Source organism: Rhododendron vialii, chromosome 13a, assembly GCF_030253575.1.
Source record: "Rhododendron vialii isolate Sample 1 chromosome 13a, ASM3025357v1".
NCBI classification, from domain to species: domain Eukaryota; kingdom Viridiplantae; phylum Streptophyta; class Magnoliopsida; order Ericales; family Ericaceae; genus Rhododendron; species Rhododendron vialii.
The window spans coordinates 25,936,061-25,954,329 of NC_080569.1; the positions used below are offsets into that span (position 1 = coordinate 25,936,061).

Below are 18,269 nucleotides of genomic sequence, written 5' to 3' on the forward strand. Positions count from 1 at the left end.
TTTTTGTTAGAAAGTGTTAAAGCCTTAGTGACCTAACTCTAGAAGTTTCCAACAATTAATTACCACTGTAAAAACTGCTCTTCAAGTTTGACACAACTTGACTCTTGTATGTTGTATTACCAGTTTCAAAAATTTTTACCTGATCAAAAACCAAGATTAAAACATATTCCAATGCATATTTTCCGGTCCCAACATTAAAATCTGACTTCAGTAAACCATGCACAAGATTCTAGTGAGCAAGGGAGAATACCAGTGTGCCATTTATACTCGTGTACAACGGTGCATACAAAGAGAAGCAATAAAACAGACATTCAATTCATACAGAAAGCGCACTCTTTAAAGGGTGTTCGAAACAAAAAGAAAAAATAACTTACATAATATGATGTAGAATCTGTGGATACACAATATCGTCCGAGGTATCATGGGACAAGGAGAATTTTCCCAATATGGTTGCTACTTTCCATAAGCCGGTGACCCTCTGCTGCTTCAGATAATGGAAGATACTTGTACACAACTGGTTTCACCTTCCCCGCCATGATTGCTGGCCAAACATTCTTCTCCACTTCATTTACAATCAGAGCTTTGTTTTCTGTACTTCTGCTGTGCAACCCAGCCGCTGTACGTATAGAATGGCAATTTTTGAAAAACTAGTGCAGAATGCCAACTAAACATCATTCACTTGAGGCAATAATCCACAAAATCGGAACATTAGCAGAGTATCACAGAAGTACTTCAAGAAAGAGTCCACTTTTGTAGGCATTTCATGCCCAACCATAGTGACAAAGGAGTTTCCTTGAATAATAAGATGTATACAAGAGGTAGCTCTTGCCTAGATGACGTAATTATGTAAAAAATAGGTATGTCCCTCTTTTTCTCGGAAATTTTAAACATGGTTCCCCATAAGGATGCAAAAAGCCCATCTAGCTTTCGAGAATCAAGAAATTCTTTTGAAACAATGGCCTTTCTTTGTCTAGCAGTATTAGAATCAGATTCCCACGATGAAGCAGATTGTTCCTTCAGACATGAAGTTTCTTCAACCACGGTTTTCCTCTGGATTACTCTTTTCTCCCAAGTACGCCAAAAACTATCACCACCCATCAAGAAGTTTTATTATTTCCCTTTAAAAAGCACGAGGAGTTGTGCTGAAAGCTGCATGAACGCTTGTAAAAGTACATACACTTAACCCCCTTGGAAGCTGCATGAACATTTTTTAATCATATAGAAAACTACCGCATCTCAATCATTCATTATGGAAAATTGATTAACCTGTTTATTTTGGACTCAGTCTATGATAATATTGTCTAGCAAAATGAGATGCAACTTGCAAGTGTAACTATATAGGTAACTCCAAAGTCCAGAAACATAAAAGGTAAGGGCTTGAGAACATACCTTGCACTGTGAGGCGCCTTGCAAGCAAACCCGCGAGATTCACTTCTGATACTGTTCCACCAATAAAACCAATGATAAAAAGTCTCCCATCGACGTTTAGGCTGTCAAGGTTTCGCTGAAAGTAGGACCCTCCCATGTTATCCAGTACAACATCAACTCCTGTTATCAAACCTTTTGAGGTAATTTTCTGATACATACCAAAACTAAAAAAGATAGGAATTTTAGTTATGAGATGAAAAAGAAGAAGAAAGGACACGTCCAAACTCCAAATGTCTCTTTAGCTTTCAAGCTTCTACATTTTCTTGAACTAAGAGCAGGTTGAGATTATCACGGTAGAGAGAATATACCTTTCCCTTGTGTTTCTTCCTTTACACGAGCAACAAAATCTTCCGTCTTGTAGTTGATGCACACATCAGCTCCAAGATCCTTGCAAGCAGCTAATTTTTCTGCACTTCCTGGTGAAATGAAATTGCTAAAAGATTTATGTAAGCTCAACTATTGCTACACGCACTGCCATGAGATGAAAAACAAATGCTACTAAACCCGCTGTGACAAACACTTTGGCTCCCTTGGATTTTGCTAGCTGGATTCCACATGTACCAATCCCACTAGAGCCCCCATGTATCTGAAATGTTTGCCGACCAAAAAAAAAAGTATCTGAAATGAAAGTCCTCAAGGTCAATTACTAGAGTGACATAATTTTAAGATTGGCTATCAATGGTGATAAAGAGGAGAAAGCTTATATAAGAACGTTTCGCCAAATGCAAACAAGTATTATGCCACACTAACTATGATCGAGGCCGCATCACTTTTCATTTCCATAATTTAGATAATCATATTACAGTTCCTTTCAATTTACTGGTCCATCTAATTTATCAAAAAGAGGCATGTAACTCCAAATGTGAAAGCTCAAATTCGGGAAACAAACTCCTTCATGAGTTGCGGATCAAAAAAAAAAAACTCCTTCATGAGTTAGTTAAATTTTTTGGCAACTCAAAGAAAGCAATTCATACAGTAACCATAGTTGTTAAGGGCGAGAGGCGAAAAGATCTCTGAGGCCTAGGCGAGGCTTGCGCCTTTTTAAAGCAAGGCACACCTAAGCAAAAAAAATAGGAAAAATAGCATACAACAAAATACTATATAGCCCACATAAAAAGTGTACTGAATTTGAAAACATTAAAAACAAACCTCTTTCGTTTTCATATGCAATATAATTATATGTAAACACACATATATTTGTGAAAACGTTAAAAAAAAAACTTTTCCATTTCCATAAACAGTATAATATATATCAACTATATACGCGACGAGAGAAAATCGACTGATGATTGAGAGAGAAGAGAGGAGAGGAGAGAAGATCGACCGATGATTGAGATGATACCCTCTATCCAAAAAATGCATTAAAAAAGTTTATTTTTTACATGCAAATTAACTTTTTTCTAATATTGTTGGCACTGGACCACTCATGCGGAGGTAAAATAAATAAAAATCGTAAAAATCACAAACAAATGCACAAACATTTGCAGTGGATACCCACCCACAATGTGAGCATGTTCACGTGTTTTGCTTTCACAATGTGAGCGTGTGTTTAAGTGCTTGTGTGTGTGTAGGTGGGTAACATACTGCTTGTGGATGTGTGGTGGTAGTAAAGTTGTAAACTACATGGAAGTCCAATTAAATTTGGGTAACTAAATGTAAAGTTGTAAAGAAAGAGAGACATGGAATGGGAACCCAAAAGAATATCGTTATTTTCTCATTACGTTTGAGTTATACAAGACAAGAGAATAATTACACTGAGACTCTTATCTCCTAATCTAATTTACACAAGGGCTTAATTACACGCTAATTACACATACACCCATAACTTAACACTCCCCCTCAAGTTGGTGCAAAGATATCAATCAAGCCCAACTTGAACACAGCGGTGTGGAAACTCTTGCTGCCAAGCCCTTTTGTGAATATGTCAGCTAATTGATCCTCCAATTTCACAAAAGGCATACATATCAACCCATCACTCAGCTTCTCCTTGATGAAGTGCCTGTCAATCTCTACGTGCTTCGTTCTGTCATGTTGGACATGATTATGAGCAATGTTGATAACAGCTTTATTGTTACAGTAGAGTTTCATAGGACCATTATCGGAAATTCCCAAATCATGTAACAAGGTTTGGAGCCACAAGAACTCACAAACACCATGAGCCATAGCTCTATACTCTGCTTCTGCGCTTGATCTGGCAACCATTGATTGCTTCTTACTTCGCCAAGTAACCAAATTCCCTCAAAGGAAAGTACAGTAGCCCGAAGTAGAGCATTTATCATCCACAGATCCAGCCCCGTCAGCATCAGTGAAAACCTCCAACCGCAGGTGACCATGATTAAAGAACAAAATTCCTTTCCCTTGAGCTGACTTGAGATACCTCAAGATACGATAAATTGCATCCAGATGTGAAGTACGAGAATCATGCATAAACTGACTAACAACACCAACTGCATAAGTAACATCCGGTCGAGTGTGAGCTAAGTATATCAGTTGACCCACCAGTCGTTGATATCTCTCCTTATCAGTGTGCTCCCCCACATCTCCACTAAGATGATGATTCGCCTCAATAGGAGAATTCGCAGGTCTACAACTCAACATACCTGTTTCTTCCAAAAGATCAAGTATATACTTCTGTTGGGAGATAAAAATACCTCTATCGGACATCGCTACCTCCATCCCTAGAAAGTACCACAGTGATCCCAAATCCTTAATCTCAAACTCTTGAGCCAGATTAGACTTAAGATTAAGAATCTCGTCCACATCATTACCTGTCATTATTATATCATCAACATAGACAATAAGGACAGCAATCTTACCAGCAACCCCTTTGATGAACATAGTATGATCTGCATGGCTCTGTTTGTATCCAAACCTCAACATAGCCTTCGAAAATCTACCAAACCAAGCTCTAGGTGACTGCTTCAACCCATAAAGAGCTTTCGTCAACTTACAGACCTTTCCTTCAGTCTTAGAGGAAGAAAAACCTGGAGGTATATATGGAAATACACAAGAATCTACACAACTCTCATTCAAGAATCCAAATCAGATCAAGAACTGATTTTTAGGGTTTTTCTATTCACGACATTCATCTCTCTTGAATGAAGACAGAGTACACTGGAGCTTATATGCTCCCACTTAATCTCAGATTAGTTAGCTCTTAACTAACAAACTAAACTAACCACAGAAGCTTAACCAAATTAAACTAATTGACTGCCAGCTCAGCATTGCTATATGTATCTAAAGAATGCAGAAAATCACTCAGTGATTTCTGCTTACAGTATATCCATATACAACTCCTCTTCTAATTCACCATGAAGGAATGCATTTTTCACATCGAACTGTTGTAGGGGCCAATTCAAATTTGCAGCACAAGATAGTAGGGCTCGTACAGAGTTCATCTTTGCTACCGGAGCAAACGTCTCCTCGTATTCAATACCATAGGTTTGAGTAAAACCCTTGGCAACAAGTCGCGCATTGTACCTCTCAACGGTACCATCAGCATTCTGCTTAACAGTGAAAACCCACTTGCATCCCACTGATTTCTTCCCTTCTGGAAGTGATGCTAGCTCCCAAGTGCCATTCTTTTTCAAAGCTGTCATCTCCTCTACTATAGTTCCTTCCCACTTAGGTATCACCAATGCATCCTACCAATTTTGTGAAATAGATATAGAAGAAAGAGACGAAACAAATGCATGGTACGAAGGAGATAAACGATCATAAGAAACAAACTGGGAGATAGGATGTAGGGTACATGACCTGACACCTTTCCGAAGAGCAACAGGAAGATTATCAGAATCAATAAAAGGAGGTTCAAAGGAAGAAGATTCATTACCAGATGAGTCGGCTGAGGAATCCAGAATTGGAGCAGGCGATTGTAATTGACAATGTGGCATCACACAGGAGAGCTCTCCATTTTTCCGTCTAGTTCTAGTAGATTTGCAAGTCAGGCCTTTGCCACCGTTGTGATCTATTCTCGATATCACCACCAATGTCATGTGTTGCTCTTTCAGCAGATACTGGTTCCTCTTTAGATTTTTTCTTCTCCCTCTCACCATGATTAAAAAATAATTCCTCCCTTTGACCATGAGTATAAACCTCCTTCATCTCTTCCTGCTTATGCTCCCCCTGAAGAGATGGAGCGGGGGGAGAGTAAAAAGGCTTTGTTTTCCAAAAAGTGACATCCAGAGAGACAAAATTTCCTAGAGTGAGGATCATAACACTTATAGCCCTTCTGGGTAGGAGAGTACCCAATGAAAACACATTTATGGGCTTTAGGACCTAACTCGCCACCAGAGGGGTGAGGAGCATGAACAAAACATACACAACCAAAAACTCTCGGAGGAAGAGTCATGACACGAAATCTACCAGGAAGACACTCAATGGGAGTTTTGAAGTGGAGAATACTGAATGGCATACGGTTAATAAGGTAAGTGGCAGTCAAAATCGCTTTGCCTTATAAATATTTGGGAACATTCATGGTAAATAAAAAAGAGCGAGCAACCTCAGCAAGATGACGATTTTTGTATTCACCAACTCCATTTTGTTGTGGAGTGTCAATACAAGTCGTCTGAAAAGGAATGCCATTTTCATCCAGAAAGGTCCTAAAAGTCCAATCGATATACTCAGTGCCAATATCACTACGAAGAATTTTTATATTCGCATCAAATTGGGTGCGCACCATCGCATGAAAAGATTTAAAACAAGAAAAGACTTCACTCTTTGATTTAAGTAAATACAACCAAGTAACACGAGAATAACAGTCAATAAAAGTAACAAACCACCGAAAACCTTTGAGAGAGGTAATAGGGGAAAGGACCCCAAACATCAAAATGAATAACCATAAAAGGAGAGGCACTCCGTTTATTAATAGGTGCATAAAATGAACGTCTATGTTTTCCAAGCTCACAAGCTTCACAACAAAACTGACTCCTAGAACAATGCTTAATTAAAGTAGGAAAAAGTTTCTCTAAAATCCCAAAAGAGGGATGACCCAATCTACGGTGCCACTGATGTAACATAGAAAGAGCTGAGATCACATGACATAGGTGAACGAGGTGCAGACTCCAAAAAATAGAGGCCATCCTGTGCTTTACCACTGCCAATCACTTTGCCCGTGTCCAGTTCCTGAAAAACATAATGAGTAGGAAAAAAGGTCACTGAACAATTTGCAGAACGAGTAAGACTACTAACGGACAAAAGGTTAATGGGAAAATTTGGAATATGTAGAACTGAAGAGAGGAAAATAGAGGGAGAATAGCGAACGGAACCTTTTCCTGAAATAGCAGAGAATGATCCATCTACTATCCTGACTTTATCCTTACCAGAACAAGTAGAGTAAGAATCAACTACAGAGGAACAACCTGTCATATGATTTGAAGCACACCGGAATCTATAATCCAAAGAATAGCAGAAGAGGCAGTAAATGCACAAGCCGGAATACCCGTGTGAGCAAAATAGAATGAAGTGGGACTTGTTGTAGAAGTAGGAGCTATAGCAGATGGAGTATCAGCCCGAGTCATTAAGCGCCTAAGAGCTTGCATCTCCCCCTGAGAAAAACCACTAACATGATCAGAAGACGCCTGAACCTCAGTACGGAACCCAGAATCAGGCAAAGTAGCAACCCATGTAGACTTCGAAACATGGGCCTGGGCCTGAGAAAGCATGGGACCCCGACCTCGACCACCGCGTCCACCCCCTCACCCACGGGAGGGACGACCATGTAACTTCCAACAGAAATCCCTAGTATGGCCGGTGTTGTGGCAATGATCACATCGGAGCGACTCTCGATCAATAGGCCCACTGCTAACACCAAATTGTGATTTACCACTCTGTGGAACAAGCCCACCATGAGGAATGGCAATCAAGGCAGAACGCTCAAGAGTAGGAGTGTCCAACATAGCACCCCTCCTACTCTTCTGCTGAACAATGGCATAGGCCTCTCCCAACGACGGAAACGGAATATGACCCAACACTTGTACTCTAATCGGATCATATTCTATATCAAGTCCAGCCAAAAAGTCATAAACAAGTCATAAACGCGTTCCTTCTCCAACCGCTTTAACCAAGCGGCAGCATCAACAACACAAACAGCCTGAAATCCCTGATAATAATCAAATTCCTGCCATGCTCCATTCAAGTCAGCAAAATACACAGCAACAGAACGAAGATTTTGTTCCAATGTACGGAGCCTCTTCCTCAACTCAAAACACTGTGCACCATTACCCTGCTGAGAATAGGCTTGGACTGCAGTAGTCCAAATCTTATGTGGAGTATCAAGAAGCAAAAAAGTGTGACGAATATCAACCCTCATAGAATTAAACAACCAGGCATAACTAACGATTTTTGAGATTTAAATTTCTTCAATAATAGTCTCAACAGGTGGAGTAACAGGACCCTCAATAAATTCTGACATCCCTTTGGCCTCAATAGCCAAAGTAAAAGTGCAAGACCAAATCAAATAGTTGGTACCATCCAACTTAATAGGGCAAATATCCAGAGAACAATTATCTTGAGTCCCTACACGACTCAACTCATCCGTACCACTAGTGGAGCCTTTTTTGATTCCTCCGACATCTCAACAAAACTTAAGTATAGAGCTACAAAGCTTCTAAGTAATCTCAGCCTTTGAATAAACTCAAAAAATCACACGTACTCAATGGTTTACAAACTGCCCAGTGCTGTACGAGTAACCCAAACACAAACGATCGAAAAAAGAGTATACGAGATTACCTGTGCTGGTACGTGGTCGTAGGAGGTCAAATAAGAGTCACCGGAGTTCAAATAGAGGTTGCTAGTTTTGACCTAGTAATTTCCGAGCACAAACAGAGATTGCCGGAGGTTGCTGGTAATCTGAGATGGCTAACGGTGGTCGGAGATGACTGGTGTAGGACCTGCAGAAGTCGCTGGTAGCAGTGGTGGACCTACAGAAGTTAGGCTGGAGTAGAAAAGGGCAGGCGATGGCCTAGGTCTATGAAGCACCGACACCTCTAAAGGTCGAAGTATCGCAGTGTCAGGACACGGGGACACGGGGACACCGCGGGACACCTCGGAGATACGTACGGGACACGCCACGTGGCGTGTCCCATATTTTAATATTAAATTTTGAGGGGGACACGGCTGGGGACATGGCAGGACACCGCTGGGGACACCGATGGGGACACGGCGGGGACACCGATGGGGACACGGCAGGGGTCAAACTGTAATTTTTTTAAAATTTTGGGGGCCAAACTGTAATTTTGAAAAATTTGGGGGTCAAACCGTAATTTTTTTATAAAAAATTTGGGGCCAAATTATATTTTTTTAAAATTTCTGGGTGCTAAACTATATTTATTTATATATATATTTATTTATATATATAAATATATATAAATAAATAAATAAATATACACATGGCGTGTCCCCCGCCGTGTCCGTGTCCCCATTTTTTTAAAATTCCCGTGTCCCGGTGTCGGTTTCGGTGTCCGTGTCCGTGTCCGTGTCCGTGTCGGTGCATCATAGGCCTAGGTTGGTCAGCGAGAGTCATGGAAAATGAAAAAACCCTTCAAACGTCAGTGTTCTGGAACGAAATCATCAGAACACATAAACCCTAGATCGAATCGCTCTGATACCATGTAAAGTTGTAAAGAAAGAGAGAGACGTGGAATGGGAACCCAAAAGAATAGCGTTATTTTCTCATTACGTTAGAGTTATATAAGACTAAGAGAATAATTACACTGAGATCCTTATCTCCTAATCTAATTTACACAAGGGCTCAATTACACGCTAATTACACATACACCCATAACTTAACACTAAATAATATAGCCCAACAAACCAAAATAAGTTCCCTAATAAATTTTGGAACTTCAAAACTAGATAGGTAAATACAAAAAAAAAAAAAAGTGGGGAATCTCTATACACATTTTCCCTTCCTGTATAATATATCTCGCTAAGTTAGAGTTCATTACTTCATTTATTGCCTAGAGCTTTTCGTCATTTACATGATATGTATTTTTGTCACCGCTGGATGAAAATCCTGGAACAGCCCCTGATAATACCTGTGCTATTTTCGTTTTTGGTGATCAAAAGAGGAGAGATTTACGATCGATGAAGTCAAGGCTGATTAAGATCAATGCAATAAAAAACAAAAAATGATGATTGTTTGTGCCTTAAAAAAACCATTTCCTCAATATCATTACAAAACACTGCGTCTGAAAAAGGTCAAACGGCTTTTTGTTAATGAAAGAAACAAAGCGGGAAAGATCAATGCTTTTGTGCGTAGATGGGCTTGTAAATTACCAGGAATGTTTCTCCTGCACTTAGCCTGCTCCTCATGAAAACGGTCGACCAAAGAGTGCATACCACTTCAGGAAAACTTGCAGCATCTTTAAGAGAAACACCAGGTGGAACAGGAAGAACCTGTCCTGCCGGTACAGCCACCTTCTCAGCATACCCTCCTCCACTAAGAAGAGCACAAACCTGCAAAACCACTCTCCTCATATGCTGCAGGTACTACGTTCGAAATACTAAAAGGGTCGAGAACGAGGAAGATATCATAAAAGGGTCAAGCTATGCTCTCTACTTCACAGTTTGTTCTCTCTTATGAGGGGAACAGATGAATTTTTCAACGTTTTACAAAGAAATTGCAATTGCCTCAGGCCCTCAGCCCAACAAAATAGCATGTCCTTTGAAAAGATTTTAATGGCTAGACAGGGTTGACTCCCAGATTATATCATCAAAACTCGATCATGACCTAGGAAGCGGTAGCTAATCAAATTCCTTATACTTCCAACAAGTTACTCTTTCACAACACACGCTTGCACATATACTTTACTTTCTTGGATAATTTTACTGAAGTTCACTCAAGTATCATCGAACAGTAAACAATCATGCGGATGCTTAAAAACCCTACAACCGTCTATCCAAAGAGGAAAGATGAACACCTTGAGATGAATATTAAGCCCAAAATCTAATATGTAATATGTAATATTAATAATGCTAATAGGTCAATTCAAAAGAATTATGAGGAAAACTGTATTATTTGATTAGCAGTATTGTTGTGAAATAATGTGACCATTTGTTTTGATGCACGATAACGTAACTATGATTACCCCAGGAAGCTAGTTTATTTTGCCCTTTTTAGTCAAATAAATGATATCTACACTGCGCTTGGGGGTGATAGACTAACCAAACTACTCAAGTTCAAGCTTGCGGTTCAGTTCAATTCAAGGTTTGTTTGTTACATAATTAAGTCAAGCTTGATATTTTTTGAAGCTCGTTAAAGCTTGCGAAGCTTGAATATTTTTTTTAAGCTCTTTTTGAAGCTCGTTAAGCTTGCGAACCAAACTCGAAGAAGTTACTACTCTACTCGTTCGGCCAATCATGTGTATGAAAAAAAAACCACATTTCTTGACATGGACACATAATCGGCTTGATTAAAAGACTCATTTGAAATATGCTCGCTTGTTTGTTAAGTTTTCAAACCAAGCTTAAACAATTCGGGTCGTTTATGGTTAAGTTTGCAAACCAAAACCCGATGAAGTTACTACCCTGCTCGTTTGGCTTATCATGTGTAAAAAACACTCAAATTAGTTGAGATCCACACGTACTCGGCTCGATTAAAAAGATCGTTTGAAATGAGCTCCTCATGAACAACTTGATGCACGGAAATTATACCTCGTCGCCGATTCTCCACCGAGTGACGTTTCTCCCGACGGCCTCGACGTTTCCAGAACATTCGAGACCAAGGAACCGAGGCGGGTACGAGCCCTTGCGCTGGAGAGTGTCGATCCTGTTGAGCGCTGTGGCCGCGACTTTGATCAGAACGTCGTCGTCACCGACTTGTGGGTCTTCGACCTCTTGTAGTTGCAGCACTTCGGGTCCGCCTGGGGTGGTTATCACCACGGCCTTCATTTGTGGCGGCGGCGGCGGCGGTTGGGTGTTTGACGGTGATCGGAGGAAGAAAACGGGCGCGTTTATTAGGTTGAATTCGAGTCAACGCCCGAGTGTGGCAGTGTCACTGGCTGGACGGAGACGGTTGCCCGATTTGCGGAGCCGCCTATGGCCAATTTACTGACTTACGTCCAATTTAATTAGTACTCCTAATTAATTTAGGCTGCTGATTTTGAGAAAAAAAAAACAGGAATGCTACATACACTACGTACTTTCACTACACTATTCACTACATTTTTTATGGGACTCATTTCGGGTCCAACAAAAAATACAAAAAAATATCCATAAATTTTAAAATAATATTTTAGGGGGTCCCATAAAAAATCAGCTCTAACGGGTATCGATTAATATTATTTATAGGTTTGTATGTTCGAAACTGCGCAGTTGAGCATTTTCACTCTTATAAATTTAAAAATAATACTTACCGATACCGGTTAAAGCTGATTTTTTGCAAGGCCCCCTAAAATATTTGAGAATAAATTCTTTACACTGCCGGTGTAAATATTTCTTTCTTCCAAATCAATTGCATTGCAACTCGTGTCAAAATAGTGATCTCAATTAATAAAATATGGCGACGTGGCGCAATGCAATTGATTTGGAGGAAACAAATGTTTATACCGGCGGTGTAAAGAATTTATTCTCTTTAGTTTTAGTTTTAGCTTAGTTTTCAATCATTATCATATTTCTTTCTTCAATCATTACCATATTTTTTCAATTATTATTTTATCATCTCTATCTATTTCTCTCCAATCATTATCCCTATATTCAATCATTACTTTATTTCTCTCTCCACCTACTACCAAAACTAAACTAAACTAATTAGTATTTGTTTGGAGCTTATAGAAAAGAAAGAAAATCAAAGAAAAATTAGAAAAAAATTCTCACTCGTTCGGTTTAGAAAGAAAGAGAAAGGAAAATATAAGAAAACAACATTTTGAGCACAATGCATTTTCCTCACGATTTTCTTCTTAGTCATTTTTCTTTGTTTTCCTTTCCTTTCGAACAAGTTCCAAACGGACCCTTAGCTTCTTTGGTTACGCCTTTTAGAATTAATTTTAGAAACTTACTTACGTGAGTGGATGGAGTCACCCCCCTCAACCATTCAAAATTTTTACCCTCGCATTTTATCAATTTGCACTATTTTTTGTTGTTGTTATTTACATGAAATTACAAAATTATCCTTACTTGTTGATTTATTTTCCCCATATATCAAGGGCAAATTAGTTATTTCATGTGAATAAAAGCCCAAAAAATGAGTGCAAATAGATAAAAAGGCAGTGTAAAAATCATTTTCTGTAATTATTACTCCCTCTGCTCCTTTTAAACATCCACTACGATTCTACGTGCCATTTTCAATGTCTTATATCTCTCGACGTTTATTATGTTTTATAATTTTCAAATCATTGTCTTGTAAAAATAATTAAGATCTATCAAACAAGAATCATATTGCATATTTTTAACAAATATACAATAGATATAAATAATTAAAAATGACATATAGAATCATAATAGACATTTAAAAAATGACGGAGGAAGTACTTAATATGTGTATTAGACAATTTTACAAATTTGACCCCACACAATATATGTTATTAATACATCTCTCATATATACTTAATATATAAAATTAAAATTAAAAAAAAAGAAAGAGGAGAAAGGGGTGCCTTTAGTTCACAAGTACTCTTACAACATTGCAAATGGAGATCAACATAACACAAATCCTTTCAAGCAACTAACGTCTTTTTATTTTTCCTGTTCATTTTAACGCATATAGTAACCATTTTATTCAGTCACTTGATGCAAAAGATCATCCATAGTATCAAGTGACAAGGAGTATTTTCCCAATATGGCTGCTACTCTCCATAAGCCGGTGACCCTCAGCTGCTTCGGACAATGGAAGACATTTATACACCACTGGTTTCACCTTCCCCGCCACGATCGCTGGCCAAACGTTTTTCTCCACTTCGCTCACGATCAGAGCTTTGTTTTCTGTACTCCTGTAGCGCAACCCAGCCGCTGCATAGTAGTATAGAATTGCAATCTTTGTCAAACTAGTAAGTTACCCAGATGAAACAAAGGTATTCGCTTCAGGCAATAGTCCATCCTTATGGATGGAATCAGGTGACAGGTGCACTATAATCCACAAATCATTAGGGTTTATGTGCTGATACCGATTTCCAAATGAGGGTAAAGTGAAGTTTGCCTTGTGTAATACAAATGCTAACATTCCATATTCAAATGGAGGAAATATTTTGCATCATCTCCATGGCTGGCCTTGACTTTTAGGGGGCTTAAAGTGAATAAAAAATGAGTCACTCCATGAATTTTTACGGAAAAAAATGTAAGTTAGATAATTACCTTTCCCAAAAAAAACAAATACAAGTACTCATAAGTCAGATAAATTACCTTTACACGATTATTCGTACGGGTCTAGAAATTTGGGACGGAGGTAGTATGTTTTTCCTTATACTTTAATAGTGGGTATCAAAATAGAAGGCCCCCCTAAAATTTGCCTACTTTTAGGGGCCTAAAGCAGCCGCACCTTGGACTTTACCATAGGGCCGACACTGAATTCATCGCATTGATTAGTCAAATACCCTGCCCAACCATTGTGAAAAAAGGAGTTCCCTCGTGCCATATATGTAGTGGTTCAGAATGGTGAGATGTGATGAAAAGAGCACTAGGAAGTCTGATTTCAAGAGAATACCAGATGCATGATCATGGGATTGCCAACTTATGCCATAGGGGACCCAAAGTGAAGTAGATTGTACTTTATTCAACATTAAATGACACTCGGTGGTTGCGGACTAGATAGGAATAGGAGGACTATCCCTTGAGATCTTTCATCAAATTGAATTGATTCACCGTTTTTACTTTTGTTGGAACATGATTATTTTCTCTAGCATTCTAGCAATATGCCGAAAAAAAAAAAAAAAAAAAATCTAGCAAGACGAACAAATGTAATTAGATCAGTAATTTGAAGTAGTGGAAAAAATAGACAAGAGCTTCAGAATATACCTTGCACTGTGAGGCGCCTTGCAAGCAAACCCTGAAGATTCACTTCTGTTACAGTTCCACCCATAAAGCCGATAATAAAAAGCCTCCCATCCATATTTAGGCTGTCGATGTTCCGTTGAAAGTAGGGTCCTCCAACGTTATCCAGTATAACATCAACACCTGATGTCAGACGTTTCAACATTAAGTTTTCTAAACCAGCCAAAATATAAAGGTTTCATATTTTATCCCTTATGCATGGGTGTGATGCCAAAAAAGGTGATGTCTAACCCAGGTCACCTGGAACGTGGTAAAACTGTACAAGGATCGGGAACGGAATTGCGGTATACTCGTACCTTGAATCAAGGTCCGATTACACCAAATCTTCTCTAAAGGGAACATTTTGGAAATCTCCATTTAAAAAAGCATTTCTAGGAGCACTATGACTAGTTTTATTTTTTCACATTTGTCATCCGAAAGATCCACTCTCTTTAAATTCTAGTCAGTCGATCTTGAAATTTCTACACCCACAGGAAAAGTTTAAATTAAAGGAAAGAATTAGGGAACTCTTTAGAATGCTAAAAAACAAAACTTTTTGGAACAGAAAGTGTTGTTGCAATCTGCAAATCGCTAGAGTATTACTAGCATTTTCAAGTAACACTAGTGTCCAATTTCTTTTTAGATTCCAAAACGAGCAGATTGCATGAACAAGTAAAATCAAAATAGCAGGTTGAAATAATCGTCGTGCTATAGAGAATATACCTTTCCCTTGCGTTTCTTCCTTCACACGTGCAACAAAATCTTCACTCTTGTAGTTGATGCACACATCAGCTCCCAGATCCCTGCAAGCAGCTAATTTTTCTTCGTTTCCTGGTGAAATAGTTTTGTCAAAGATTAATGAAACCTCCAATAATGCTCACCCTCACGTGTATTATGAGATAAAAACGCGCTTACTAAACCTGCTGTGACAAACACTTTGGCTCCTAGGTATTTCGCTATTTGGATCGCAAATGTACCAATTCCACTGGAGCCCCCATGTATCTGTCATAGAGTATAAGTATCTTTGTCAACAGCTTCAAGTTAGATTTCAGCATTAAGATTGGACAAGATTGTAATGACTAATGAATCGAGCAGACAGACAGCATATCCAAGCACCAAGATGAAGACCACTTTATGACTTTATAAAACAATTTTATTTTATTTTTCAGACCAACATACTATGATTCAACATCCCAATGTGGTCTTCATTTAAACAAAGTAAATAGTCCACTTATGGTTTCACTGTTTTCCAAGTGGTTACAAAATCAAGGGCGCATAACTCCATATATAAAGGCTTAAAAACATGAAAACCAGAAAACAGTATGAGCAAGACTTTCATTTTCTGACTTCTGCGACAAATTCAGCAATTCTAATCTTAATCATAAAGAGGTAACATTTCTGAGAAGAAATCAAACTTTTTAGCAGAACTTACATACACCATGATATGATCCATAAATATCCACAGTAAGTTCCTCAATATCAATCAATTCAAGTATGGTAGAATTTCAGATTAAAAAAACAAGTACAGTAGAATTTCATGACCTTCCAGTATTTCTAAGCCAAACAACAAAGTGGTGAAAATTTGTGCTACTGAAAAAAACAGAAAGGGATGATAAATTACCAGGAATGTTTCTCCAGCAGATAGCCTGCTCATCATGAACACTGTTGACCAAACAGTGCACGCCACTTCAGGGAAACTAGCAGCATCTTTTAGAGAAACACCAGCTGGAACAGGAAGAACTTGTCCAGTGGGTACAGCCACCTTCTCAGCATACCCTCCTCCACTAAGAAGAGCACATACCTGCGGAACCTCTCTCTCTCATTTACTAAGAAAGCTTACAAACTTCTCCTTCCAACAGTAACAGGATATCGAAAGGATCAAATAACCATCAAGAAGTACAAGAGGATATGCCAAACTCTATGTCATAGTTTTCTAGCTTACTTGATAGGAAGAGATAGATGTTTTATTGCATACGCTAAATGTCAATAGCCTCGACTCTACTATGCTTAGCTCGGCAAAATGGTTAATCATTCAGAAGTTTATAGAGGCTTGCTGGGGTTTGACACTTCAATAATAACATTCAAACTTGATTACAAGAAGTAACGAATCAAACCCATTTTCAAATAGATATTGAGTCACACATACTCCTACTATTTTTTTTTTGAAGTTTGCATATAAGCACATTTAGATAGAACTATAATCAAACACCACATTAGACTGCATGCAATGGATCTTACAAACCAACCCCCTCGACGATCCACATCACCACCAAAAAGAAAAGAAAAGAAAAGCACAAAAGGAGAAAATCAGCAAAGATGAAGGAATTGGTATGCACATTAACCCAACAAGTTGATGCAAAACATTCCCGCAACTAAACAATTATTGAGCAAAAGTAAATTGGCTTCTTCCCGTAAGTGAACCATGTTATGCTCTTATGACTTATGATGAAATGACCCTGAAATTCATATTGTAAATTTGTAATTTAGCAATGCGAGGGATACTGTATTTTGTACAGAGGCAAATACTGTACACTCGTGCAGTATTTTATTTGGTACTAAGTATCACATCTTTATCCATTGTAAGTACCACTGTAGCATCCCCCAAAAGCTAGCTGTATTTGATCTTTCGTTTTGTTAGACCGTATTCATATTGCAAAGTGATAAGTTTGAGACATCGCAATAACAAATAAGGTAAGGTTCAAAATGGCATTTTCTTCTCTTTTCCATATCTTTTCTGAGCACTCAAACATAGCAACAAAAACCAAACACAGCATAAAATCCCAATGTCCTACCCTAACGGGTCAGTCCGGTGGTCAAGGCCTGGGACTTTGGGGCTTCCCGCAAGTGGGCAGTGGGGTTCATCCCAGATGTCAAGGTTCGTGTAAGCTTGCCCAGACACCGGAGTTATAAACAAACAAAAAATCCCAATTTCCTCACTACAACTAATCCTTCGATCAAAAACCCTAATTTCCTTTCCCTTCTTATCTCAATACCCATACACACAGCATAAAACAACCCATCAAATCTCTTCCCTAACACGAAAGAAACCTCCAAAATCAAAACGAGAGCTGAACAGACCTGGTCACCGATTTTCCACCGAGTGACGTTCCTCCCGACGGCCTCGACGGTTCCAGAACATTCCAGACCCAGGAACAGGCTCGTGCCCTTCGGCGGCGGGTACAAGCCTTTGCGCTGGATAGTGTCGGCCCGGTTGAGTGCGGTGGCTGCGACTCTGATCAGAACGTCGTCGTCTCCATATTCTGGGTCTTCGACCTCTTGTAGTTGAAGGACTTCGGGGCCGCCGGGGGTGGTTATCACAACGGCCTTCATTTTGGCGGTTGACGGTGGTCGGAAGAAGGGGAATGGAGAACTCAGGCGAGGTTATCAGGACTGGGAGGAAAGTTGGATAAATCAGCACGGCTGTTGTATAGTAGGGGCGAGTTTGGAATTGGAAGTAGGGGAAATTGTAAAAATACACCTAAACTTCCATTTATTTATTTTTTGATCCGCAAACTTCCATTCATCGCATTCGCAAAAGTTAGCCATGTTGATTTAAAATATGACTCATAATCGTAACTTAGCAACTCTTTAAAAGATAATCAAATTTTAGTATTTGGACAACCAAAAATAGCAATTTTTTTTGAAAATTGATTTTTTCACTCCCCTATTTATTAATGTCACTCTCATTCTCTCACAAAACAAATCATCTAATCAAGACACAGAAAGGAGTGACATTAATAAAAAAAATGGAGTTGCAAAATCACTTCCCTTTTTTTTTCTTTAAATAACCAAATTTAATGGGTACCACACATTCTCTCTTTCATTTCCACCTTTCTTTATCTCTCTGTACTAAGAAAGGTGTTTGATTATAGACTACA

General features: G+C 38.9%; 2 protein-coding genes across 2 annotated transcripts; both read right to left on the bottom strand.

The window, feature by feature from the left end:
* Positions 1-233: 233 nt before the first annotated feature.
* Positions 234-11,505, bottom strand: LOC131314655 (uncharacterized). Its single transcript, XM_058343448.1, has 6 exons — positions 11,083-11,505; positions 9,706-9,885; positions 1,933-2,014; positions 1,737-1,844; positions 1,390-1,548; positions 234-616 (listed from the first exon to the last, which is right to left on the bottom strand). The coding sequence occupies exons 1-6, from the start codon at positions 11,317-11,319 to the stop codon at positions 420-422; spliced, it is 963 nt and encodes a 320-aa protein (XP_058199431.1). The 5' UTR covers positions 11,320-11,505; the 3' UTR covers positions 234-419.
* A 1,377-nt stretch (positions 11,506-12,882) lies between these two features.
* LOC131314654 (uncharacterized) lies at positions 12,883-17,831 on the bottom strand. The gene is made up of 6 exons (XM_058343447.1): positions 17,470-17,831; positions 16,013-16,192; positions 15,312-15,393; positions 15,115-15,222; positions 14,377-14,535; positions 12,883-13,374 (listed from the first exon to the last, which is right to left on the bottom strand). Exons 1-6 carry the CDS (start codon positions 17,719-17,721, stop codon positions 13,178-13,180), a joined length of 978 nt encoding a protein of 325 aa, XP_058199430.1. The 5' UTR covers positions 17,722-17,831; the 3' UTR covers positions 12,883-13,177.
* Positions 17,832-18,269: the final 438 nt, after the last annotated feature.